Below are 27,049 nucleotides of genomic sequence, written 5' to 3'. Positions count from 1 at the left end.
TGTTTGTTTTTTTGTTCTTGAGTTGTATGAGCTGTTTGTATATTTTGAAGATTAAGCCTTTGTCTGTCGCATCATTTGCAACTATTTTCTCCCATTCCGTAGGATGTATTTTAGTTTAGTTTTTTTTTTTTTTATGGTTTCCTTTACTGTGCAAAACTTGTCAGTTTGATTAGGTACAATCTGTTTATTTTCATTTTTATTTCTATTGCCTTGGGAGACTGATCTAAGAAAATGTTGGTACAATTATGTCAGAGAATGTTTTGCCTGTGCTCTCTTCTAGGAGTTTTATGGTGTCATGTCTTATGTTTAAGTCTTTAAGCCATTTTGAGTTTATTTTTGTGCATGGTGTGAGGGTGTGTACCAACCACATTTGAATATCAGTTGGGACTATACTGTTGTAGAATTTAATATACTGTATTATTCTATTAACACATTATAGCATTTCCCCATCACGAAAAAGTAAAAGTGTTATTGTTTTGGTAAACATTTCACGTTTGGCTATACTGTAGTTTAATCACAGCTGGTGATAGGCCTTTGTGCAGAGGCCTGGGGTTGGGCTTTGGAGAGCTGGAGGGATGCAGGGGCTGGGAGGCCTGCGCTAAAAGGACGGAAGGAAATGTATACCAATAATCCGTCAGATATTTGCTTGTCTGCTCGTTTATTCCTGCCTCGATATTTGAGGGCTCTGCTGGGCACCAGGCTCCCCTCCCTGTTCTCCTGTCAATGTCTGCTTCAGGTTGTTAACACCACTCCCTCAAAGAGCCTTCCACCACCCCCAGACCCCATCAAGCCCCTGCAACAGTGAACTTTCCAGGGAGGGGCTTCACTGCATGCACCACTGGCAGAGCTGAGCCCAGACTGGTACTTAGTAGGTGCTCAGAAACATCTGGAGACTGAAGGAGTGAGTGAACATGAAGAGTAACAAGAATAATAATAATAGCCAACGTATTGTCAATTTTGTACTATTATAATGGGATGAACATCTTTGTGATTAAAGCTTTGCTAAAATTTTATATTTCCTATACTTGGGATTCTAGGGTTGAAGAATATGGGTATTTTGATGATTCTTAATATATACTGCAAGATTGCTTTCCAGAAACTCTGTATCTGTTATACTCTCAGAAGCAGTATGTGAGAGTATCTGTCTCTCTGGTTTGAAGTAACATAACTTAAAAAACAATTTGCTGATTTGATGAAAGTGAGGGCAGGAACGGTATCTCATTGATTTAACGGACAGTTTTTTTTGTTTTCTTCTGGTAAGACTGAACTTTTAAAAAAATTTATTTATTTATTTATTTATTGGCTGTGTTGGGTCTTCGTTGCTGCGCATGGGCTTTCTCTAGTTGCGGCGAGTGGGGCTACTCTTCGTTGCGGTGTGTGGGCTCTAGGCACCCAGGTTTCGGTAGTTGTGGCTTGCGGGGTCTAGAGCGCAGGCTCAGTAGCTGTGGTGCACAGGCTTAGTTGCTCCGTGGCATGTGGGATCTTCCCGGACCAGGGCTACGAACCTATGTCCCCTGTACTGGGAGGCGGATTCTTAACCACTGCGCCACCAGGGAAGCCCAACACTGAACTTTTAATACCTATGTACTGATCATTTGAATTTCCAATTTTGTGAACTGTCCATTTGCCCATTTATTTGTAGAAGTCTTAATGTTTTTCTTATGAATTGTGAGTTCTGTTTTATTTTCAAAGATATTTCTTTAGTTTCTTACACTTCAATTTTTTATGTCAACTTTCTTTTCAAAACGGAAATAATTTTTTCCTGATGGTGAAAACAATGGACTATCCGGGTAAAAAGTAAGACACTAGAGAAAACCATAAAGAAGAAAGTAAAAATCGCCTACCTTCCTACCCTTTGGCCTTATACTAACATTTTTTGAGCATTTCCTTCCAAACTTTTATCCTGTGTGTTGACGGTATTTTTTGAGGTTTAAAAAAATTGAATTTTTGCGTACCCTCAAACAAGCGTTTTTTTTATGTCAATACTTCCTCCAATGGTTTTGTGCTTTAAAAAGTCTTTCCAATCTAGAGATCAGATAAAGAATTATCTTTTTTAACGATAAGAGCTGTGTGTATTTTTTAGTTATGAAGGCAACATAGCATATTACAGAATATTTAGGAAATTAAGGGGAAAAAATCAGCCATAATGCCTTGATCGTAACACATCTATTTCCTTGTGCCTGGTTCCTTCGAGTCTTTGATCATGAGCACTTACTTTCATGTTGTTGCAAGGATAGGGCATGCACGATTTCCTGTCTTCTCCTTTTCACTCATAATTATACTTAAGCATTATTTTCATGTTGCTACACAATCTCTGTAATAGTTTAAAATGATCCTCTAATGGTTTCTCTGGTCGCTGTGCTGTCTAGCTAACCCTATCCTGCTGATGACCACTTAAGTTGCCTTCAATTTTTCTGTCAAGTGATATTTTGAAACACCAAAGTCCAGTGAAGCAGAATCTCCCACTGTTCCCTGGAGGCTGACTGTAATATGATTTGACTTCTGCTCATTCTCTCCTTTCCTCAGAGGAGGACTGGAAGAAATCGCTCTTAGAGAATGGTTAGAAAAATGCCAAACATAAAATTAGGAGGAGATGGACCATGAGGTGAAAGCTTGATGAGCTTTTAGGAGAAAGCTGCCTTAGAAACTGCACTGTTTAGGTTTTGTTCTCGTAACTCGGGAATCGGGCATGAGTTTATAATTAATAATGATTTTGACAAAATGCTTTCCCCTCGTGCAGCGCTTGGTGCTTTTCCTGGTATGCAGTTCCGTGTATCAGCTGAGGGCCTTAGTGCTGGAGGGCCTGGGTCTGAATCTCAGCTTATCTCTTTGACTTCCAGCAGCTGCAAAGCCTCAGTCTGTCTTTCTGCAAAAAGGAATAATAATAGGCCCGGAGGACTGAAGTCCTGAGCGCTCTTGGGGAAATACCAGAGAAGTAGCCAGAGAGGTTGCAGAGGAGGCTTCCCGGGGAGCGCAGGCCAAACCTTTTTTTCCTGGGCCTCGGTTTCTCCATGAGTACGGCAGGCTTGGTGTATGGCCTGCAAGAGCCTTTCCTGCTCCTCCCAGAAGCGTCCAGGGGACCCCTGCCCTGGCTCCTGCCTGGGCGCTGGACACGTCCAGGCCTCCTCAACAGGGCCTCCAGGACTCCGCTCAGCCCTCAACTCAGCCCACATCCCCGGGACCCGCCCTGACTTCCAGGGCAGCAAAGTGCTGTGGCATCCTTCCAAGCCCCTGACATGATTTTGGGGAGGGGTGTGGGTGGGATCAGTAAACCCAATGCATATTTATTAATTTTGAACAAGTGTCATTGGTCTGTTGGCAAAGTTGTCACCGGTCGGTTAGCAATAACCTTATCTTCTCTTTGAATAATGACAATTACCCATTTTTCTTCCAGCAGGGCATAGGAGACCACCCAGTGTATAGTGGTTGGAGAGCCTGGGAGGTGGAGTCAGAGGTCTGGCTCCAGGCCTCTCTCTGCCTCGTTTGCAAAACGGGAGAGATACTAGCACCTACTTTCTCGGGCTGTCCTGGACACTGACCGAGATAATGCCTGTCGACGAGGCACTTAGCAGAGTTCCAGGCACACAGGAAGGCTCAGTACTGTTAGGCTGCTGTTATTATAATAATCATCCGCAAATTAGAAAACCGAGCGCCTGGCTGGCAAGGGACTAGGCAAGGGGGACAGTTCACAGGTGGCGCCCTGAGAACCCAGGTCGAGAAGGGTGAACTTAGAGGCCAGGAGGAGGCCGAGCGTCGAGAGAGGGGGCCAGAGGTGAGCCCCCGGGAAGGAGAGGCGGCTCCGGCTGGGTTGCGCGCTCCAGCCCGGGCTCCCTGATCGCCACACACTTTATCTTTGATTTTTGAAAGCACCCTTCTCCTCCATCTGGCCTCCTTTCCGGGGCTGCGGAAAGGCAAGACGGCCCGCGGCGGCGCCGGACCCAGGCCTGTCGTGTTCGTCCCAGCCCCGGGGCGGTGTCATCGGAGGGTCCCGGGAGTCCCGCTCGCCACCTCAGCCGCGGCGATGGTGGGCGCCGCTCCCTCCTCGCCGGCCGAGCGGTTCCGGCGCCCGGGTGGCCCTTTAAAAGGCTGTGTCTTGTCCGGAGGGGGCGGGCGGGGGGCGCTGACCGCCGCCAGAGGCCCGGCCCCTCCTCCCTCCCCCTCCCTCCCCCTCCCTCGGCCCGTCCGTCCGTCCCTCCCACGGTCCCCGCGTCGCTCGCTAGCTCGCTTGCCGGGCGCACGCTCCGCCTCCGCCAGTCGGCTCGGCGATCTAGTGCGCGGCGTGGAGCGGGAGCCCGGGCCGGACGCGCGGCCGGGGGCCGGGGCTGGGGGCTGGGTAGATCGGCGCCAGCCACCGGGCAAGCCTGAGCCGCAATGGCTGAGATGGGCAGCAAGGGGGTGACGGCGGGGAAGATCGCCAGCAACGTGCAGAAGAAGCTCACTCGCGCGCAGGAGAAGGTGAGCGAGCCCGAGCCCCTGCAGCCGCGCCGTCCGGACACCTGTCCCCCACCCCCGCGCCGGGGGCTGGTCCTGACCCCGGGCCGGGCGCTGTCACCTCCAGACGAGCGCTGCCGAGGGCCTTCGGGGGTCCACAGGCTGCGCCCCCCGGCGCTCTGGGTGCCCTCTGCCGTCCGCGTCCTCCGTCTCCTCTCACCCCCGGCGTGGGGCAGGAGAGGGCGCAGCTGTCCCTTCACCCCCCCACCCCCACCCCCGCCGCTTTGTATCTTCGCGGCACCTCTGCAGAGGAGCGGCGGCCCCGCTCTTCTCCGGGCGCGAGGGCCAGGCTAACCCCGCCCTGGAGGCCGAGGCCGGGAGGCTGGGAGGCGAGGTGGCGCCCCTAGCCCTCCGGGACCACTTGGGCCTTGCGGGCGGGGCCGGCGCTGGGGCGAGGGGGGTCTGCCCCTTGTCCCCAGGGTCGCTTAGTTCCGGGAATCCCGAGGCTGCCCCTCCGCTCGCGGGTGCCTGCGCGCCGACTCCAGGCCTCTGAGCGCTTCCTGCGCCCGCCGTTCCCTCCTCTCCACCCGCCGCTCCACCTTCTGTCCCCGTGGGCCGAGGGAGGGGTCAGGTTTCCTTTCCCGAGAGGTGCCTGCGGCCTGGAAGCTCCGGCCCGGCTCCCGGGGAGCAGAGAGCTGCGCACCCCTCCGGAGGTGCCCTCGCCGGAGCAGGGGCTTCGTGTTTCCGGCCGCGGGGGGGAGAGGGTGGCGGCTCTGGCTTTGGGAGCCCGCGGCCGGGGTGGGGAGCCGGCCCGGAGGAGGGACGGCAAGCCGCCGGGGGTGTGGAGGGCCCCGCAGGAAACCCGACCCCTCGGCGCGGAGAGCCACTGTTTGCAGCCGGGGCTTCCCGTGGCCCTCGGACTGTGCAGGAAACGCAGGATTGGGGGGCAGGGGTCCGCGCCCGCCCGGCTTGCTATCCCTAGCCGCCTCTGGTTTATTGAATTGGATCACGCCAGCTGCTGACGCCACTTCCCCTGCCGACTCCAACTCTGAAACCTGAGATTGCAGAATCAGTGCTGCTGCCAGGGTGGACCCCCAGTGCTCCCTTAGCCGGGTCTGTCCCCTCTGCCGCCCGATCCCGGAGACCGGCCGGCCTTCCCCCGCCAGGCTTGTGGCTGTTTATAAACAATGACTTGTGCAGCTGAGACCTGCGGGCTCCCTAAGGATGCAGCCACGTGACAGTGGGGGAGGGGGTGGGGGTCGGGGTGAGAGCGGCGGCGGCCTCTGGAGCTTCCCCCGCGCTTCCCTCCGAGTCCTGCCGCTCATCCTCCTGGTCCCGGGCTCAGGAGGTGGGTGGGTTGCGTAGAGGGAAGGGCCCTCAGCCAGACTCCAGATCTGGCCTGTCCCAGCTGTCCTCCTCCCCTCCCCAGGGCGGGACGAGGGATTAGAGTACCACAGATAGCTGGCTGGGGGCTGGGAAGGCTTCAGTCGCCCAGGTTGGGGGGAGGGGAGGGGCAGATGCCTCAGCACTTGCTCCCCGCACCTCCCCTCCCACGGCTGGGTAATCCATTTAGGTGCCTGGAGCAGGCAGCTCTGGGTCTAAGCCTGCTTCCTGCCCCTGAGGGGCTGAGGAAGATGAATGGGAAGCCTAGGAAAGGCTGAGGCAGTTTCCCTGCCCCCAATCCAGTGACGTTCCCTAGTTCTCCCCGGCTCCCCTTTGCTCTGGCTGTGTCCCCTTTGCCCTACTTGCCTTGTTTCTGCAGCAGCATCTTTCAGTAATTTCAGGGGCAGTAGGCATGGGCTGTATCCCCTCCGTGTACGTGGCGAGAGGTCATCATTGACCCCACTGAGCTGCCCCCCTCCCTCCTTAGCCTCTGTTCTGTGGCCATGGGCAGTTGGTTGACAGCTGGTCAGCTGTGGATGCTGCCCGAGCCTGGGCCTCGTGGGACTGGAGTTGCTTAGCGCTGTTGCTGCCCTCCGCCCCGTGGGCTCTGGTTGGGAGGTCCTCCCCAGCGGAAGCCAGCACAGCACCACGGGCGTCCTGGCCGAGTCTGGGGAAGCAGCCTCCCCTGTTGGCCCCGCTGCAGCCCCCTCCCAGGAAGCCCGATGACTTGACCCACACCAGTCTCTCCCCTCTGCCCTCCGGAGGCTCAGAGTCTGCGTTGCAGCCTGGGTGCCGCTGACCTGGCTATCTCCTCGGCATCTTCAGGTGGCCCTCAGGACCACGTCTAGCTCGCAGTGGTCTCATAGGTACCCAGCCCCTGGCCCCACCTCGCCTTGGTCAAATCTATGAGTAAAGGGGCAATTCCAGTGGTCCTATTGCCACGGCAGGGTACTTCCTGAGCAGGGACAAGCGGGAGCTTGGGTGGAGGGCCTAGGTTGTATCTGCATAGGAAGAAGGGCCCCCATCTCTCCTCTTCTCTTCCTCACCCTCGATTTCCCCCCATGTCCTGTCTGCCCAGACGTCCACCAGGATTCAGAGGGGGACGGTGAGGTGTGGGAAAGCTTGCCCGCTGGTCCCTGTGGGGCCAGCTCTCCTGTCCCCCAGCTCAGTGACTCCCCCCGGGCCCTGGCATTGCCCATTGACCCGGCAGCATCCACCACTGGTCTGGGTGCTCCCTGGGGGTTGGGCAGATCCGTGTGGGCACCCAGCATTCACCTGGCCCCAGCAGGTGCAGAGTGACTGTTATGAAAAAACAAGGGCGTTTGGGGGCTTGGCTTGGGAGCCCTGACGCAGGCTCTGGGTGGGCTGATTTGTCCCGTGTGTGCTCCTTGGCCTTCCCTCATTCAGTGAATCCCGCCTGGACCTGTGCTGTGTGCCTGGGCCTGGGCTGAGCCCGGGGTGCTGTGGGGAGTGGGGTGCTGCGGGGAGCAGGGTACACGTGGCTCTGGCCGGCGTGGAGCTTACTGTCGTAAGGTCCTGAGGCCTCTGGCCCTGGTGTGAGAAGGGCGTGAGACCACAGCGGAGGGCTCCCCGGGGTCCGTCAGCCCAGCATGGCACTGTCACCGCTCACCTCCCAGCCCCCAGCTGCCCCCAGGGTGCTCGGGTGCAGAGCATGTGCCTGGAGTTCGGACCCGGGTACCATGAGGTCATCTTCCCGTCGCGTTTGGCTTGTCGGATCCTCTATAAATGACTCTGTCCATTTTTGGGCCTCAGTAGGTGGCTGGGCAGAGCCAAGTTGGGGTGGAGCCTGGGTCAGATGACAGAGAAGATTAGGGCTTGGTGGGCTGGGTCCCTGGGGTGATGGGACTGTTGGGGAGAAGGGACAGGTGAGGTGGGGGTGTGCTCTGGCCTGCTTGCCCCGAGGTCCACTGCCCAGAAGTCCTCGTGGGGCGTGCGTGAGAGAGGCCGGCCTGTGCTGGTGGAGCCGGGCCCACGGAGGGCGCAGGGGAGGAGGCTTTGCCCCCTGTCTGCCCCTCCCCACCCCCCCACCCCCCCCCCCCCCCGCACTGGCCCGGCGCTGCTGGGAGTGGGGAGGCCTGGCTCTGAGGGGCAGGGCCTGGGGCTGTCCGTGGACGGAATAGCGCTGGCGTGTCACAGCAGATGCTCCCTAGAGGGAAGGTGCGGTGGCAGTTATTTATGGGACCCTGGCACATGGCCGTGATGGGGCCACGCTCATCTGGGTGGTCAGGGTCTCCCGTGCCGTAGCCACGGAGGCCTCCTCAGTGGAAGCCAGGCCTTTGCAACCAGTTCTTATGCTCACAGCGGCCTTGAGAGTAGCCACGCCACACAGAGGGCAGGGGGCAGGGAGCCCGCCGGGTCTGCTGGACGGCCTCTGAGGCCCCGGGCCCCGGTCAGCAGTGGCTCTCCTCCGCCCCGACTTTCCACTGTCCTCCCCATCGGGGTGTCTCTCTCGCCCCTGAGTGTCCTCTCTCTCGTCCCCTCCCATGTTGGCTTTGCCTCCGTCACTCTGCGCTGTGTCTCTTTCCTCTGATCTTACACAAGCGTTTCTGCACCTCTCCAGGCTCGGATCAGCTTCTCCCTGAACCCGAGTTATTTATGTAGATGGTTCATCTTGCCAGCGCTGGAGAGAAGGCCCCAGAGCTAGGCGTCATCTCTGGGTGGGGTGCTTCTGGGGGCTCCGTGGACGTTTGGCTGAGGCCTGTGGGTGTGGGGAAGTTGCAAGCGTGACCTCCAGACTTCCTGGGCCCCGGCGGGCCGGGAGGGGGCTGGGCCCCAGGCGTGAGCTGAGGTCCCGCTCCATCGAGTCTGCTGGCTCGTGGCAGGGCCCAGGCAGGGGCTGTTTTGCCCAGGTCGGCTCACTGGGCTGTCTGGGGCCTGGAGGAGGTGTTCCCGGGGTGTGGGGGGGACAGCTGTGGGTCAGGGTGCGCGTGGAGTGGGGGAGTGAGCCGCTGGTCACCCAGGGAAAGGGTGGGGTGTGTCGGGAGTGGAGAGGGCTGGCTGGGCCATAGATTTGGGTTGGATGTGATCAAGTCTTGAACGCCGGTGGGATCTGTGGATCCTGTGGACGCTCAGAGCAGCTGAGGCCTCAACTCTTCACCCTCCTTCTTCGCAGATGACCTCGCCGTGTCCCCTTCTCACCTTCGCTCTCTGGCATTGCCCAGGCCCTTGCCCCTGGATGAGGCGATCTCCGCCCAGCTCGCCCCTCTCCAAGTTGTGCTTCTGTCCCCCCTTCTGCCTTAGCCCGGCCTTGCCTGGGCTTTTTCCATGAGGTTCTAGAATCCCTGGGTCCTACCCAGGGGCGTGTCAGAGACAGAGCCTGGGCATGGGCTCGGCAGGCAACAGGTGGGGATCCTGGGTTCCCCTGACCAGCCAGGACCTTGGGCAGATGGCAGGACCCTCCTGAGCCCAGTTTCTTCATTTGTGAAGTGGGGGTATACTCGTTCCCCTTCACACGCCCGTTGTGGAGAGTAGGGCCTCGGACAGTTGCCTGTCACACAGCAAGTGCTTAGTGGGCAGAGCTGCATGATGACCCAGAGACCTCCCTCCCCGCCAGGCCCTTGTCCCAGCCCTTCTCCCTGGAGTGTCCATTACAGGCCTCTGCAGACAGCTAATCCCTGCTGAGCCCTTGACGGATCAGGGTTTGTAATGTTGTCCCAGCCCAGGGTGGTATGTGTGCATGTGTGTGTGTGTGCGTGTCTGTGTGTGTGTGTGCAGAGGAGCGGCGTGTGGCAGGGGGAGGGAATTGCACAGTTCCGGGGTTGGGGCGGGAACTGGACTCATCTGCACGTAAATCCGGTGGCCCTGGGTAAGTGTTCTCCCCTCTCTGGGCTTCACTCTGGCCATCCGTAAAGTGATCACGGGGTTTACTTCTTCATTTACTTGAAAAACTCACTGTGTGCTGGGCACCATCTTGGTTCTGTAGGGCTGAGCAAAACCAAGCCCCCGCCTGCCTGGAACTGACGTCTCGCTGGGGGAGACACTCAAGAAGCGAAAAGTCTGGTGGCAGGTAGATACAAGAGCAGGGCAGCTTTTCCTCAGTGGAACGTGATGGCTCAGATCAGCCTTTCCTGAGCATTCCAGGGCCGGGTGCTCACATGGTGCAAGGGATTGGTTTGGGCAGAGGCTGAGCCGAAGCTTCTGGCTCCAGGTGAGAGGGCGTCTGGGGGATGATGCCTTCCCGTTTGATGTCACCCTGCTATGTGGTTTTCTAAAGCTCCTTTTTTTTTTTTTTTGACGTGGCATGCGGGATCTTAGCTCCCTGACCAGGGGTTGAACCCGTGCCCCCTGCATTGGAAGCATGGAGTCTTAACCACTGGACCGCCAGGGAAGTCACTAAAGCTCCTTTTTTGGCAAGTCTCCTTTTGGGATTAAAAATGCAAAGAAAAGGACACCAGAGCTGAAGGGCACTGACAGTGCAGGCCAGGGCTGCTTTGTGGGTGGGGGTTCTCACCCAGGATGTAAGGGGAGGTGAGAGGGGCCAATAAAAGAGGAGGAGGGAGACACCAAAGATGGCCCAGCCCGGGGAGGACCACTTACAAGATTTTCACATCAAGCAGCAACTCAGGGCAGTGGCAACCACTCTCTAGGGAGCTGGGTTTGAATCCCTTCCCACACGTTACTACCCTTGGGCAGGTCACACTGACCTCTCTGAGCCTCAGTTTCCTCACCTGAAGTCAGTGGTGAGAGCCACAGAGAATGCTGTGTGGATTAAATGGACACAAGTGAAGGGCAGGGCTGGTGGTTCTTGTGCCGGGGATGGGGCATGCCTCGTGGGACCTGGCTGGCATCTGGGGCTCCTGGGGCCTCCCCAAAGAGGATGCCACCTCCCAAAGAGGCCACATGGTTCTGGACCGGGCAGCGAAGCTGGCTTAGTGCCAAGGGCTGGCAGGGGTCAGGGCTGGGGAATTGAGAAGAGAAAGGCAGGCTCTTCCTGTCCCAAGGGAAGCCTTTGTCAAATATTAACTTAAAAATAACCTGGTTTGTTGCACACCTGCTGAGTGCCAGGTGCTTGGTGAAAATTCTCATCCTCACTGCAAGCAGGGAAGGTCATTATGATACCCATTCAGCAGACGAAGAAACTGAGGCTCAGAGCAGTGCTGTGACTTGCCCATGGGCTGTCCTGGTCCACTGTCTGGGGTGCTATCTCTCCCTTGGTGACTAGGCCCTCAGGCCAGGGGGAAGGCCCAGATCATGCAAATAAGATGCGGATCTCTATCCAGGAGGGAAGGCCTGTCTGAGGGAGCGGGGTGTCATTTGACAGATCTTGGTCCCAAGACCTTCCCCACCATTAAATTAGATCTGGGGCTGCTTGTCTGCCCCTGGGTCCCCACATGGGGTCTAAGCTTATACTTTGGGATGTGGCCTTTCTGTTTTGGGGGTGCTTGGTGGGCCCTGGGGTGAGGGGACAGCCTGAGGTTTCCTGAGGCAAGTCTAGGGACAGGAGTTCCTACCTGCAAGTGAGGACAAATGAGGTGATGTGTGTGTGTTTTCCCAAATATGAAAGCTGCATCCGCTTTACTCAATATAAAGGAACACCCTTTATCCTGAGATTGTATCTACTTTTGTTCAGATTGTTGCAACAGTGTTTCTTTTATGAAATGATGGTAATTCTGGTAGTTTCTTAATGTTTTTGGGGAGGAAATAGTCATAATGCTGACCGCACCCCCCCGCCCCGCAAAACACACACACACACACACACATGCATGCACACACTGGGAAGATTTTCCTGGTGTGGGATCTAAAAGTCTGGGGCCCAGTGCCCTGGGGCAGTTCGCTGCCCACCCTGTGGACTGGCCGCCTGGAGCTGGGGTGTTGTTGGCTGCTCTCCTGGGCCCAGGCTTGAAGCAGGCCCGTGGTGGCCTGGGGCAAGCCCCCTAGAATATCTGCTCCACAAGGGTGGGTCCTGCCTGCTGCAGTCGCTGTGGTGCCCCCAGCTCTGCACACTGTAGCTGCTCAGTGCTTCCTTGCTGACTGGATGCTTGGATTCTTCAGGCAGGTAGAGGCAGGCTGACGGCCGGCAGAGGCCCGGGAGGCCCTGGGTTCAGGGTGTAGGGTGGGAGGGGGAAGGGCGATGTGGCTGCAGGATTTCAGGCCCCCGGAGAGCACAGGAGGCATCAGAGCCCAGGTCTTGGGGTCAGGTGCAGGGGGCGCATCCGGCCCTGGCACAGGCCATCCCGAGGGACCCCTGGGCATCGCTGCTTAGAACCTTCTCCGGCAGTAAAATGTCTCAGGGCTGTGATGGTGCTACCCTGAGCCTGGGGCTGCAGTGCCTGGGCCCAGACACTCGAGTTCTCAGGAGTGGGCTGGGGCCCTGCTGCGGAGCCCTCCTTGGCTTCAGGCCAGATGCCAAAGACGGGTTGGCCTGGGCCGTCTGCAGGGGTCCTCTTCCGACCTGAGAAAGCTTTGAGGTGACCGGGGTGCCGGGGATCCCTGACCTGTGGGTCTGTGTGATTTGCTAGGCCTGAGACTCACTGCTGCCCTCAGACCCACTTGGGCTTGCTCTCGGCTGGGCCGCTTCCCTCTGCCTCCTGGACCTCACCTTCAGCCCCAGTCCCTGACCCCAGGTCCCAGTGCCGCGGCAGATGGGGTGGGACTGGGGCCACAGCACTGGTGGAGGGTGGGTTTGGAGCCTCGGGGTGGGCATCGGTGCTGAGACCTGTCCATGGTGCCCCTGGGAGTGGGCATTTGTGCCCCGTCCCCCCCATGCTGTGCCTGGGGTGACCGGCTGGGTCTCTGCTGCTGTCCCTGCTCTGTGGACAGGGGGCGAGCTTGCAGACATCTCTGCCTCTGCAGTGCAAGGGCCGCAGTAAGGCGGGGGCTGAGCCCCAGGGGCTGGGAGTGAGTGGGCGGCAGCTGGCAGCAGCCACCGCAGTGCTGGGGGGAGGGACTTGTCACTGTCGTCACTGCTGGTGGAGCTGGGGCTCTCAGGCCCTCAGAGCCCCTGCAAGACCCCCCATCCTGGAGCCCCCGGGGCACCTTTGTAGGGACATTCGAGCTGGCTCCTCGCTTTAGATGCCTGGATTTCTGGCGCTGAGTTAGCTCCTCTTCCCCTCGTCATTCTCTCCTTCATGGCCTGCCCATTGTGGGCCAGAGGGCTGAGGTGTGAGGGCACTGGGAGGAGAAGAACTGGCCCCTGCCCTCCAGGAGCTCCCAGCCCCACACCCAGTGCCCATCACAGCACTGGGGGGAGGTGAGGGGAAGGACACTGGGGTCCTGAGGAGCCTCCCCATCAGGCCTGAGCAGTCAGGGAAGACTGCTTGGAGGAAGTGGCATCCCCTCTTGAGGGAGTGACCTGGGTCAGGTTAGAATCCAGCTGTGCCCAGGAAGGCACGGGGGGGTCTGGGGCAGGGCTGCCATCCTGGAGTCCTCTCCGTCAGGGCTGGGGTCACAGCCTTCCTGGAAAGGCCCTCAGAGGACGAGGGGTCATGCCAGCTGGTGGGAACGCTGGCTCGGAGTGCAGACTGCAGGGTGAGGAGTGGACGACGGTAAGGTAACGTTTTGTGGATGAGGCTCAGGGCCAGCGGCTGGCTGGTGAGGGGTCCGGGTCTCCACCCAGGCCTGTGCTTGAGGAGCTTTGCAGAGGCCGTGGGGCCGGAAGGCGGCTGGGGTGACGGGAGCGCCTTGCCAGCCCTTTTTCCGACAGCTGCTGCTACTTTCTTTGGACCTTTTGGTCACCTCGGCCTCTCCCCAGCACTGCGACCGCCATGCTGGAGCCCTGGCGAGCCGGGTCCCATCGCTGGGCCCTGAGGACAGACCTGGCCTGGGGAAAGCTGGGCCGAGGGGTCTCCCTGCTGCTCCCACGCCGGCCCCCTGTGGCCGCCCCTACTTCTCTGCTCTGAGACGGCATCACCTCTCTGAAGACGTGTCCTCCAGCCTGTCAACACCTATCTCGGGGCCAGATGTGGGTGATGGAGCAGACGAGGGTGCTGAGCTGGGCCCCGGACCCCTGGCAGGTGGGCAAGAGTCAAAGAGAGATTGAACAAAGGAAGGGGAAGAAGGAGGTTGGGGTGAGTGCGGGAGAAAGACAGACCTGGACAGAGAGAAGGGAGCATGACCCCAGTGACCACTCACCCGCTCTGGGGTCCTGGGCAAGTCGTGCCCTCTCTGAGCCCCTAGTTCCTCCTCTGTAAACGGGAATGGGCTTGTGGAGAAGGTCCAGGAGGAAGTGAAGATGACCAGTGCCCAGTGCCTGGTGGTGCTGGAGGAAGTGATGCGATCAGTGCCTGGGGAGGGAGGACACACAGCTTCTGTTGCAGGGAGCGTCTTGGGGAACCCCTGGGAACCCACAGGTAGGAACCATTCTGGCTTTTGTGTTCTGATGATCAGATTCTTGAAATTGAACTGCAGTGCATTTTTGTTTCCTTTTTTTCCTGTATAGGCTGAAAACACTAAATCCGGGGGGCGGGGTGATGTCGCCTCCCCCAGGAGGGAAGCCAGAGCCCCCCTGAGCCGGAGCTTGATTGAATGGGTGGGGGGAGGGCAAATGGTTCCAGGTGGGCTGGGTTGAGGGGCCTAATGAGGGGAGGGCCCTGGGGCCATAGGTGAGGGGTCTCCCATCATTCATTCATTCATTCATTCATTCGAGGAACCCAATGCATAGCAGAAAGAGCTGGGGCTTGAGAGATGTGGGTTGAACTGGCTCGGCCGCCGAGCCTCAGTTGCCCACCTAGGAACTGGGAAGCATGAGATGCCCTTCCCAGTGAGGGAAGGTGAACTCCAGGACTCCTGTAAGTGATAATGGTGGAGCTGAGTTCTGCTGGGTCCAGCTGGGTCTGGATGATTCTGGAGGGGAGGTCAGGGTTGGCATCTCCGTGGCATTTTGTGGTTTACTGAGAACCCTCCCACCTGCTGTTTTTCATTTGTTCCTCTCAGTGACCTATGAGGTTGGCGGGACTGGATTATGGTTCCACTTGGCAGATGAGAACACTGGAGCTCAGGGAAGCCCTGGGATTTCCTCCCTCCCAGTCTTGGACTTGGCCCCAGGTTGGCCTTTCCTGGGAGCTGCCACCCCCATCCCTGAGCGGGGAGAGGGTGGTTGGAGGGTGCTTGGAAGAGATTATTGTAGTGCAAATGTGAATGCTGAAATGTTTTCCATTAAAAATCAGTGGGTGGGGGCTGCCTCTGTGGGGCGAACACCTGGGGAGGGGTGTGTGTGTGGTATGTATGGGGGAGGGCGGCTGGCCTGCTAGAGGAGAAGGTGACCCTGCAGAGCCACCTTGGGACTTTCCACATGGCCCCTAGGATCCGCCATGACTCCACCAGGCAGGTGGGGGAACCTGGCTTCATGCAGGAATCACGGGACCCCCGAAGGTCAGGGTTGGATGTGGAAGGAACTGTCCTGACCTGACTCCCAGGGGGAGCCTCAGGGAGAGACAGACCTGGGTGCAGATTGAAAACAGAGTTGGGGAGGGAGGGGAATCCCATATCGGGGGAGGGGAGGGGAGACTTGAGGAGGAGTTAATGGCCAGGAATACAAGTGGAGTCTTGATCTAAATGGAGAAATAGAATCCACAATTAATTGGGTGCATTTGCTGAACCTGGCACAGGATGAAAATACTGTTGTTTGAAATGTAAACTAAGCCAGGAGCTAGTTTATAAGCTTAGTGTGTGTGTGTGTGTGTGTGTGTGTGTGTGTGTCCCCGCCAAAGACTCAGCGGAGCAGTCTGTTCTGGAAGTGGGTCTGCCTGGGCTGGAATGTCACCACCTTCCCCAAGTTGACCAGCCCAGGCCTCCTGGTGGAGGGGACCATGGGCCTGGCAGGGGCCACAGCCAAGGGGGGGTCCTGGGCCCTTCCTGCGGGCCTCGGGGGCGGTGCTGTCCTGGGTCTGGTGGACCAGGTAGGGGCCGTCCTGGGACTGCACTGAGGAAGCTGCCGCGAGGCGTGGGTGCAGGGCTGCAGGGCCGCCTGGGAGAGCTGAGTCAGCACCGTGGGAAACCCATGGTCAGCAGCAGGACAGAACCTGATGCCTGCGTCCCAGCTCTGAGTCGGTGACCCTGTCCCACTGTGTGCGCTGTGGGCGGAGGTGAGAGACCAGGAGAGGCCACACCCACATCCTGCAGCCAGCTAGTGCTCTCCGGAGCCACGTGGTGGGGATGGGGGAGCCAAGGGCTGTCAGCACACCGGAGACCCAGGATCCGCGCTCCTGCTCCCCTCCCCTCCACTGGGGACTTGGGCCAGTTACTCAACCCTTCTTATTTCGATTTGCTCCGCCACACAATGGGGTGACCGTCCTCCCTGCTAGACCCAAGTCTTCAGTGGTGGAGGCTGGTCCCGCTGTGAATGTGTGATCCTGACACCCGCACATAGTAGGCACTTAACGCTGAGTTGGGGTGTGAGGCTCCCGTGCACGAGGGATGGAAAAGGCTTCTCGGAGCATCTTATACAGTGTGGCAGGTGGAAGGCCCATGTTCAAATCCCAGCCCTGCTCCTCTCAAGCCCTTGACCTTGGACAAGTTACCTGTCCCCTCTGAACCTCGGTTTCCCCGTGTGTGAGGATTTAATGGGGGAAGAGGTGTCTCCATTTCACACCCGAGGACACTGAAGGTTGGGGTTCCAGCTCTCGGGTGGGGTGGGGGTACTGAGGCGCCTTGGCGGGCGTGGGGTGTTCAGCTGTGCCCATGCCCTCCCTGTGCGTCCAGTTGGGCCATCCTGCCCAAGTCCGGGCCAGCCTTGGCCCAGCAGTGGTGGAGCCATTCAGGCTCAGCTTGGGATCCAGATGGTGAGGCCTCGGGGGAGGAAGGAAGGGGAAGGTGTTGCCCAGCGAGGGCCCGGCAGGGGCCAGGTGACACCGCGGACCCCCTTCTCACCACTTTTAGGCCTCCCCCCACCCCTACTCCCTCTCCCTGTCAGCAGCAGGAATCCCTTCCAGCTTTTAGGTGCTCCAGAAGTGTCCAGAGCTGTAGCGTGGGCTGGCCAGGAGCCGACCTCCCGGGGTCTGGGGCTGGACGTCCACCCCAGGCCATGCCCTGCACTGCTTTTTTCTGCTCTCCTCCTTTGGCACATTGCTGTGATTTTGTGTTTTTTTTTTAAAAAAGAAATGGGTAACTCTGGCAGCTCAGCTGTCCCTTGCTGTTGGACTGTGTTTCTCCTGGGAAAGCGGGCCCTGGGGCAGGAAAGGGACAGGTGGGTGTGAGCAAGCTCCGCAGTGGGCCCAGACGGTGAGCTGGCACTGGCTGTGATTCCTGGGGGCCAGGGCCCTCTGCTGTGGGTGGGTGTGGGGAGTCTCTGCTACCCCTCCGTGTCCACACTGCCTCAGCTCTTCTCGGGGAGGGATGTGGGTCAGACCCTGAAGACCTCCTTAGCAAGGTAGACTCCAGGGCTGATGCTCTGCCCCAACCCTGGGAAGCCAGAGATGGAGGGGCCTTTTGCGCTCACCTGGTCCTTACCTTTGAGGGTAGAGGTGGGACCCTGGGGGGTGACCTGCCCAGAGCTCTGGCGGCCCCTGCATCGTCCCCTGTGGTCTCCGGGCTGGGAGGGGGAGGCCCCACCTCCTGTCCACCGTGTGCTCATTTCCTGCATCTGCTGGGCTGGGAGGACCAGTGCCTCCCCCTCAGGCCCCTCCCTGCCCACCGTACTTCTCTACCCCGCCCCAGCCCAAGACCGGTGGTGCACGGTTAGCAGGAGGGAGTCTGGGAAAGCCCCTCTTGTCCCCTGACAGCGCCTCTGCCAGGGGCGGGGCCACCACCGGACTCCCACTCTGGGCCCCTCTTGTTTCCCGCACCCTGGTCTTCGCCCTTGCTCTGACTATGCTCCCTTCCAGCCCCTCCCAGCCCCCTCGCAGCCTTCCCCCAGCCCCTGCTCTAGTGGAAAGCAGTGGCCCTGGCCCTGGGCCCTGTTCTGCTCTGGGGCCCTGTACCAGTGAGTCCCCAGCCTTTGATTCTGCATCTGCAAAGTGGGGTGTCCTCACAGGTAGTGGCAACTTGGAATCAGACCAGGGCTGAGTTAGGGGAGCCCTTAGGACAGCTCCCGGGCAGCCGAGGGCCTGGGAGGGACCACAGGGCCAGGGTGGGGAGAGGTGGGGGGAAGGGGGAGGGGGCCGGCCCTCCCCCGTGCTGTGTCGTGGGCAGGGCGTGTGTCTGCACTTGGCAGGCCTGGGTGGAGCTATTTAAAGCTGACTCTGGGCATCAACTCCTTTGAGTGACAAAAATAACAACAATAATCAAAATAAAAGCACTAACATGTTGGGAAAAAATACCACATGTCTTATGTCCTTTAGGTACTCTTTTAATAGTTCCAGGTTCACAGATGTGGCCATGGAGGATTCCGAGTGGTAAAATGAATGAATAGCCTGGTTGCACATTTAGGCCAAACAGGCATAGGCAAAGGGCCGAGGGCATTCAGGGGAATAAGTGAGGCCTTGTGCCTGGGGTGGGGGTCAGGGAAGGCTGCCTGGAGGAGGTGATGTGAAGGGCCGGCTTAGCCTGGCGTCAGTAGGGAAGTGGTTTCCTGATGAATATCGTGGAGGTGGCCGTGGTCCTGCCCCGGTCAGACCTTTGCTTGGCCCAGGCAGGTGGGTGGAGGCGAGACCTTCACCTCCCCTGGCCTGGCTCTGGCTCTGTGCTCTGCTGAGTTGGGGACTGGGCTCACGCTTTGCTACTTCTCCGCACAGGCTGTTCCCCCAGGGAGCCCAGCAAGCAGCTGATGAGGGGCTGGTGGGAGGGGGCTGGGCTGGAGGGGCAGATTCCACCCCTCTGCTGATGGCCGGCGTTGTGGCGCCTGGGGCTGAGAATAGCACCCACACTCGCATGGAGGGGACAGGTGGGCCGGCGGCGGCTGGGGGCGGGTGGTGCTGACGTCTCTGAACAGGTGGTGTGGAGGGCTGGACGCAGGGCGCAGGGCGGGGCTGTGTGCGGCCTCCGCTGGCCCCACCCAGCACGGACGCAAGTGGCCGGTGGGTGACCTTGTGGCTGGGAGCCCTCCCTGACCCCTCTGTAGAGTGGGCGGCATCCTGGGCTCAGCGCTGGGATGTCAGATAGCAAGGCCCATCGGGGCTGCTTGTGGGTCGTCAGAGGCCAGTACTTTGAGCCGCTGTTTGGGCGCCAGGGGGCCTTTACCAGGGGTCAGGGTAATGGTGGTGGGGCTGGCTGGGTCCCTGCAGAGCCAGGGGGAGGAGGCTGCTGAGGGAGGTGGGCTGGCTGCTGTGCCATGCTGTGTGTAAGCCCGAGTGAGTCACGGGGAGCAGGTGCTTGGGGCGCCAGGCACCAGGCTCAGGAAAGGGATGTGTGGGCCGGGGTGGGGTGGAGGTGAGGGAACGAGGTGGGAGCGGCTGCTAGAGCTTTCTGGCTTGGGTGTGAGGCATCCCAGGTCAACACAGGGGTAAAGGGACAGGGGGAAGCCAGCCACTGCTCTGTGCTGGGCCCTCTCAGCTACACAGCCCCACTTCATCCTTATACCCCCTTGAGGTCTTGGCTGGGTTTGTTGATGGGGCTCAGGGCTCAGGAAGGTGAGCCCTGGCCCCCTGGCTTCCCCCCATCAGAAGGCGTCCAGAGCCGGAAGCGCTCCTCCTTCCCTTCCCTTCTCTCAGCTGCTGTCCAGACCAGACACGGAGCTGGTCGCCACCCTGAGCTGTTGGCCAGGGGTGGGAACCACTGAGGGGGCAGGTGGGTGGGTAGGGGGAGCAACGGGAACCCAAGGATGGGGCCTGTCCCGGCTGCACCAGGGGTCCTGGCTGTCCCTACCTGCCTTCCCGACACCGCTGGGGACCTCAGACTCACTGTGACCCCCAGGTGTCCCCACCTCGGGTGATTCAGGCTCCTTCCCTCTTGTTGCTCAAACCTGGCGTCCCCCTCAGGTGTCTCCCTGTCGCCCCATCCTTGACCACTTCTCGCCATTTTCTGTCTTGGCCCTAAACCATCATTGCCTCTCACCTGGGTCACTGTAGTCACGCAAGTGGGCTCCCTGCTCCAACCTGCTCTGCAGTCTGTTCCCACACAGCAGCCTGGGGCTTTTAAAACTGTGGGTCAGGTCACAGCTCTCCAGAGCCTCCCGCTCCCCGCTGGAGTTTCAAAGCCCTGTGGCCTGGCCCTGGCTGCCAAGGCAGTTTGTGCAGTGGTGGGAGTGTCTAGCCTCTGGAGCTAGGCTCGGGGTTTGGATCCTGAGCACCCTGCTGGCTGGCTGTGTGACCCTGAGGCAGTGCCTCAGTTTCCACGTCTGCAAAGTGGGGATAATAATAGTACTTCCTTCCATGTGAAGGGCTCGGCACCTGTGTTGCAGGGCATCTTCCTCCTACGCCTGCCCTCTTGCCCTCTTTCACACTCTGGCCTGCTCTTCCCACCCCAGGGCCTTTGCACTTGCTGTGCCCTCTGCCTGGTGTGGTCTCGCTCCTTCATCAGGTCACAGAGGTCATGTCCCTGAGCCCCGCCCTCTCCATGCCCTGCTGTGTGTTTGTTCAGAGACTTCCATCGCCATCGGACATGCCTCCCCCTTGGAGCACCGGCCCTTCCAGGGCGGGGGGCCTTGCTCTGCTCCCTGTAGAACACAGCCTTCCAGGCTGGGGGAGGGCATCCCAGATGAGCCAAGCCTCAGCTCCAGTCCCAGCCCATACAACCCAGGGGCCAAATCCCCGAGTCCAGGGGCGGTGACTCCTCCATTGCATCCGAGCTGTGAGGGCCAAAAACACGTGGGGGTCCCTGAGGAGGGAGCAACTTGGGCCCACCCCGAGAAGCTGGTGAAAAGTCCCTTTCTTCCACTGGAGGGGGCGCTGGGTGGGGTGAGGGCTAGAGGGGGAGATCTGGACAGTTGGGTGATGCTTGATTGTGGAAGGGAGTGGCCTTCCCCTCTGGGTGGTCCTGGCCCTTCCAGAAGCCCTCCTACCCACATGGAGGCCTGCTTCTGGTTCTGGTTCTGTGGACACCCAGGAATGGGCTCAGACTGGCGGGTGGTTCCTGAGGGGAGGGGAGCCAGTCACAACCAAGCCTAGGCCCCCTCCTGTGCCCCCTTGGGGCTCCAGGGCACCCCATGTGGGCTGACCCCCTCCCAATTCCTCCCATATGGAAAGGGGCTCCTTTAGAGCCATTTTGTTTGGGAACCAATGGCCAGGTTCAGATTCTAGCTCCTGTTTACTTAGCCCTGAGACCAGAGGCATTAGGCCTCAAGTTTTTGTGTTTTTTTTTTTTTTTTTCTTTCTACAACATATTTTTATATTACTGCCTGATAGTTATGTAAAATACCTTTCTTTTTTTTTTTTTTTTTTTTTTGGCCACGCCGCATGGCATGAGGGATCTTAGTTCCCTGACCAGGGATGGAACCCGGGCCCCCTGCATTGGAGCCCTAACCACTGGACCGCCAGGGAAGTCCCAGACCTCAAGTTTCCTCATCTGAATACCTCCCTCTCATGGGATTTAGCGAATGCTTGTAAGGCTCTTGGGACGCCTTTGGATTAGCGGCTGCATCTGATCTGTGGCTGCCTCCCCCGCATCGGTCCAGCCCAGCCCCTCCCAGCACCCCCCAACCCCTTCCCCATCCCAGCTTCGGCCCCAGCTGCCTCTGCTCCCCGGTGCTCTGTTCTGGGCTGTTCCAGCCTCCTCCACCCACCGCAGCCCACCCTAGCTTCCTCGGGGGTCTGGGTGGCCCTGCTCTGGCTTCTGGCCACTGGCTTATCTGCTGAACAGGCTGGAATTTCAGGCTTCCTGGGAGGGGAGGGGAGAAAGGAGAGGAGGGCAGGGTTTCTTGGCTGGAGTCATCTGGAAACTCCTTACCTGGGAGTAAGTAAGTAAGTAAGCTGGTTTCGATCAGACTGTCGTATTTCAAGGCGCTGTTGTGGGTCTGACATACATGGCGGCCAAGTGTTTGTGTACCAGTTAAGGATGTAAAAAAAAAGAAAACCAAACATCACTTTTCACTCTCGCCAGTATTTCTAAAGGAAAGGAAGAATCACTAAAAGAGGAAGGAGATAATTTTAGAGTGACAGTTTCCCAAGAAAGGCCCGTTGGCTTCCTTAGTCGGTCAGCTGTTCTTACCAGGGCCCACAGGAAAGGATGTTGAGTCTCTGTGGACTGGTGTCAGGGGATAGCGACTTCCAGAACATGAGGGCTTGTGAAAAAAAATAGATCACCAAGTGGGGTGAGGCCCTGGAGCTTCAGGGAGGGTTGGGAGGGGAACCTGGAAATGTTTTTTAGTTTCGTATTTCATTGCAAAAATGTTTGCAAACTTTGCATTCTAATACACAATCTGTGCCGCTTATGTCATAAAAGTGGTTTCTTTACCAGTTAAATCTTTGGAACGCAGCAAGGTGGAGCAGGAATCTTTTGCAGTAAACAGATACGCTTCCTGTTACCCCCAGGCGGCTCTGTACCCCTGTTTAAGGATCACAAGTTGAGGGATTTCCCTGGCGGTGCAGTGGTTAGGACTCCGAGCTTTCACTGCCCTGAGGGCCCGGGGTTCAATCACTGGTTGGGGAACTAAGATCCTGCCAGCCCAGCGGTGCGGCCGAAAGAAAAAAAAAAAAAAAGAATCACAAGTTGGGTTTGGGTTTTGAAATCCATCAGGTTCGGGGTCCTGGCTCTGCCACTCATTAGCTGAGTGACCTCTCTGAGACTGTTTCTTCATCTGTAACATGGGACCAACAGTCACACCTTGGGATGTCCTGGTGGTATGAGCCCACCTGTAAGGCAGTGTCAGGGGTGGGGGGGTGGGGGGCCCCCCCTGAAGGTGGGTCCTTGGCCCGGGCTCCCTGGGGTCATGCCTTGCACTATGATGTCTGTGGAGCTTCGAAGGAGGGGCAGATGCAGTCCATGGGGAGCTTGGCTGGGCGGGTGCATGGCTGAGAGATGACATCCGATGGTGAGGGGTACCCCCCCGGAGTGTGAGCTGAGCTCACAGACTTCCCCTGAAAGGAAGGCGGGTGGCAGCCTCTCCTGTCACCTCCTCCAGCCAGCCTGGGGAGACGGAGGTGCCGAGCAAGGATGGGGCACAGAGGAACCAGGGAAGGAGGCTGTCTCTTGGGGGCAGCCCTGCGTGTGTGCTGGGCTGGGGAGAGGGAGCTGGAGTTGGGACCCCCTCTCGAGCTGCCTGAGACCCGCCGGCCCAGAGATGGCCCTTCCCGGGCCTGGAGCCTGGCTTGCCCCCCCTGGGAGACTGTTGCTTTCCCTTTCTCTGGTTTTCTCCCCAGCTCCCTTCTGCATTCCGGATTCTTCTTTCACACTGTCTCCTGGCCTCCGCTCCGCTTCTTGCATGGCTCTGTGGCCTCCGTGTGGTTCCTGCCACCTTCCTGCTGTGTCTGGAGGCGACTGAAGGGCCGGGGCAGGAGCCGTGTCAGGGAGCGTGTGTGGGGCTGTGTGCAGACACGTGGGCGAGCACCAGCACGCAGACACGCGAGTGTGCACACGAGCCTGCGTTGGGGGGCATTCTTGCCTGCTGGGGTTGGAATGCCGTTCCTGGCTCTTGCCCAAGGCCGGCGTTTTAACATTTATCTTTCTTAAAAAGTCATCTCCCTTTGGGGAAGTCGTCAGGCTGAGCCTGATGTGTGGCCAGCCCGGCACCGCAGGAGGGCTGAGGAGTGCTGTTGGAGGGCCCCTTGCCATGCGTTCTGGAAGCCCTGCGTTCTGGACTGGCTTTCCGGGCCCTGGGCTCTGCTCTCAGGCAGGAGCCTGAGCTGCTCCCCACCACGGCCGGCCACAGCCGGGCCAGGGACGCCAGACCCCTCATTCTAGCCGCTCTCTGCCTGGTGCCCACCCGACGCCAGGGTGCAGCGGCCTCTCTGGGGCTGTAGCCGTGTCACACTGGCCAGCAGATCGCCAGCCTTGGGCGTGAGCGCTGTGGTTCTGGAGGCAGAGGTGCCTGATGCGTCTGCGTGAGTGAGTTCACGGGCCCTCGGAGGGAGAGGCAGCCCCGGTGTAGTCACCAGCCAGCCGGGGGGCGGGGGCCGCAGCCCAGGAGCGGCAGCGGGGAAAAGGACCCAGGAGTTAGGATCCCTGGGTCCAGTCCTGGCCGGCCCACAGTCTCCTTGATACCGGCCGGGGTTCTCGGCCTTCCACAAGCAATAGAAACTGACTAGGGGCCAGACAAGAAATTCAGGCAAGGCTTTACGGGCCCCCCCCCCGCTGCAGCTGGTGGGAGCGAGAACACACAACAGGTTCCCTTGCTCGCTTGCTTCCTGAGGGGGGGCGAGCTTGTTCCTAATATGGGGTGAGGGTAGGGGTGTGTCCAGGGGTCGGAGGGAGGGGTGGCTGAGGTGGTCTGCCCACCCGTCTGGTGGTGCTGAGTGCAGGGGGCATGCGCAGGACCCTGCTTTTGCTCCCGACCCCCTGCTTTTGCTCCGGGCTCTTCAAAAGTGGCAGCTGGGCTTTTTGGTCTCTTTGTATCTTTTGTCCATAATTTTTCCCCAACTGTGCATGCACGCAGTTATTTTTAGTCCCATATAGTTTCTTCATATTTTGTTCCTTGTGGAGAGGTGTGTCCAGGTGCAAGCATTGCAGCAAAGGGTCCCGGGTCCCAGGCTGTCTCATTCTCATTCATGAAATGGGGGTGCCAAGGCCCACTGGAAGAAGAGGCCCAAGGGGCCCAGACGGCCGCACAGTGCCAAGAAGGGTTCGGCCAGGCCAGCAGGGCATCCCTGGGCTAGGGTCGACTGTCGGAGGAGCCCATCGCCTCTGCATCCCCAGGGCTCAGTCACCGGGTGGTGTGGCCTCGGCCTCGGCAGGCACGGACCCAGTGGGCAGCTGCAGGGCCTTGAGTCTAGCTCACTTTCCACAGCAGACGAGATCTGGGCCACACTTGCTCAGCCACGGAGTCCTGGCTCTGCTCCTTCTCTGCCCTGCGGCCAAATTCCTTCCTTTTCTCATCTCTAAAGTGGCAGTGAGAATAATATAGCTCTAAGCCTGGCATAAAGATGAAAAGAAAGACCTAGGAACAGGACACCCAGGAGCAGTGAGCACACCTCCCCCCTAAAGGGAACCTGGGCTTCTTGGAGGAATGGCTGATTCTAGGGCCGGGGCAGGGACCCGCTAAGCCTGGAGCATCTCTAGGGTCAGGAAGCAAGGAAGTGCTCAAAGGCTAGTGGAGGCGTGTCCACAGGCTCCCACTGGCCGAATTTAGGACAGTTTGAGCATCAAAAAGAATAATGATGGTAATAGACTATAGCACACTGAATGCAAAACGGAGGCAAGAGTCCATAACAATATCCCCATAAAGGCACGACCAGGGGAAGGACTTCTTTATAGCACGCCAGGTAATATAGAGGAGGTGATAGAAGCCCGCGATAACAGTTGTTGGTTCAGGCAAAGATGAGAGGCACAGAGCTTCTCAGACTTTAATGTGCACACAGGGCACTAGGGGACTTGTTAAAATGCATCGTCAAATCCAGCAGGTCTGGGGTGGAGCCTGAAATTCTGTATTTCTGCCAGGCTCCCAAAGGGCTGTGATGCGGCTGGTCTGTGGACCCCACTTTGAGTAGTAAAGTATTAAATGGATATAAAGGCATCGGGTAAAAAGTTATTGGCCGTGGACCGTCACACAGTGGCGATGTATCGCCTTTCAGATGACTAGTTAATTATCTAGAGACAAGTCATGACTAGTTAATTATCTAGAGACAAGTCATCTCTACAGCAGAGGTCTGGCAAACACTGCCCGACCAAGTGGTCAAGCTCAGCACCGGAAGCGGGGGGCATCCTGAGGTGATGCTGTTGAAGGACACGTTACCTCTGTGGTATGCTTGCCAAAACAATGTTTAACCTGGACTTAATCATGAGGAAATGAGTCTGGGGTGTAGGGCATGCTCCATGGGACTGGTTTGTACTCTTAAAAAATGTGTGGCACAGGGAACCATACTCAGTATTTTGTAATAACCTATAAGGGAAAATGATCTGAAGAAGAATAGGTATATATATATATATATAACTGAATCACTTTGCTGTACACCTGAAACTAACACAACATTGTAAATCAACTGTACGCCAATAAAAAAAATGTCAATATCATGAAAGAGAAACAAATATGTACAGTGAATAGGTATGTGGGGGAATATTTTAGACTAAAGGAGACAGGAGACATGACAATAAAAAGCAAAGTGTGTACTAAGTGAAGGAAGTCAGAAAGAGATATCACTTATACGTGGAATCTAAATATGACACAAATGAGCATATCTACGAAACAGAAACAGACTCACAGACACAGAGAACAGACTTGTGGTTGCCAGGGTGGAGAGGGGGAGGGATGGATTGGGAGTTTGGGATTAGCAGATGCAAACTGTTATATAAAGGAGGGATAAACAAGGTCCTACTGTATAGCACAGGGAACTATATTCAATCGTCTGCGATAAACCATAATGGAAAAGAATATGAAAAAATATACATATGTATAACTGAATCACTTTGCTGTAGGGCAGAAATTAACACAACACTGTAAATCAACTATACTTCAATTAAAAAAAAAAAGCAATGTGTGAACTATGAACTGTGTTTGGATCCCAGATCAAAAAACAAATAACCCAGACCTAAGGGAGATTTGGGGGACAACTAGGCATGTTTGTATATGGACGTATATTGGGTAATAGTAATAAGTAAAGAGTTAACATCGGGGGTGCCATGGTACCATGGAGATTTAGGAGAACATTCTTATTCTTGGAAATGTGCCGACGTCCTTAGGGGTGAAGGACTGAGGGTACAGGGTCATGATGTTTGCAGCCTACTTTCCAGTGGTTGGGCTAACATACAAACAAACGAACTAAACTGTTTCAATAGAGAGAGAGAAAAATTGTGGCCTGTGGTAACAATTGGTGAGTTGGGGGAAGGGCAGATGGCAGTCTGTTGTACTCTTCTTTCAACTTGTTTTGCCGTTTAAGTGGTTTATATTTCAAACTAGAAGTCAGGAGGGGGCCTATGCAATGTGGCCGTGCCTGGTGGGCTGGGGCTTACCTCTCCCCCCTCCCTCCTTGCTCTGCTGAGGCCCTGCCCACCTGGCTCCTAGGTTACTAGAGGGTTGGGAGGAGTGTGGGGACAGGCGCCCATCCCAGGGGGCCAGGGGGGCCCGGGCAGCATCCGGGCTCGAGGACCATGAAGCCGGCCCATCCCGCTGTTTGGGACAGAGGATGGAGCAGGCCGGCAGGAGTCGGGGTCACCCCAGGGTGTCGGGGAATGAGCCAGAGACCCTGAGGCCGTGGAAAGCTGGGGCAGAATATCCTGGGAGGGGGCAGCTCCAGCCGCCAGGTGGCCTTTGGCCCAATTCTGATGGCCACCTCTTCGTTTTTGCCTCTTGGCTTGTCTCCATCCGAATGGGTCC

The 27,049-nt window shown here is 57.8% G+C and overlaps 1 protein-coding gene across 9 annotated transcripts in view; it reads left to right on the top strand.

Moving 5' to 3' along the window:
* The first annotated feature begins 4,232 nt into the window (after positions 1-4,232).
* Positions 4,233-27,049, top strand: part of BIN1 (bridging integrator 1) — a 58,696-nt gene continuing 35,879 nt past the window's right edge. For 4 of the 9 annotated variants that reach the window (XM_059927688.1, XM_059927687.1, XM_059927681.1 and 1 more), the window contains exon 1: positions 4,234-4,455. In XM_059927688.1, the coding sequence (XP_059783671.1) occupies positions 4,372-4,455 (84 nt within the window). In that variant the 5' untranslated portion in view covers positions 4,234-4,371. Of the gene's footprint in view, positions 4,456-13,727; positions 13,788-27,049 lie in introns of those variants that run through there. The other 5 variants (XM_059927683.1, XM_059927679.1, XM_059927685.1 and 2 more) reach the window with 3 other exon arrangements.

This window comes from Balaenoptera ricei, chromosome 7, assembly GCF_028023285.1.
Source record: "Balaenoptera ricei isolate mBalRic1 chromosome 7, mBalRic1.hap2, whole genome shotgun sequence".
Taxonomy (NCBI): domain Eukaryota; kingdom Metazoa; phylum Chordata; class Mammalia; order Artiodactyla; family Balaenopteridae; genus Balaenoptera; species Balaenoptera ricei.
Note: the sequence above shows the minus strand (reverse complement) of the source record. Positions and strands in the feature narration are given on the sequence as shown.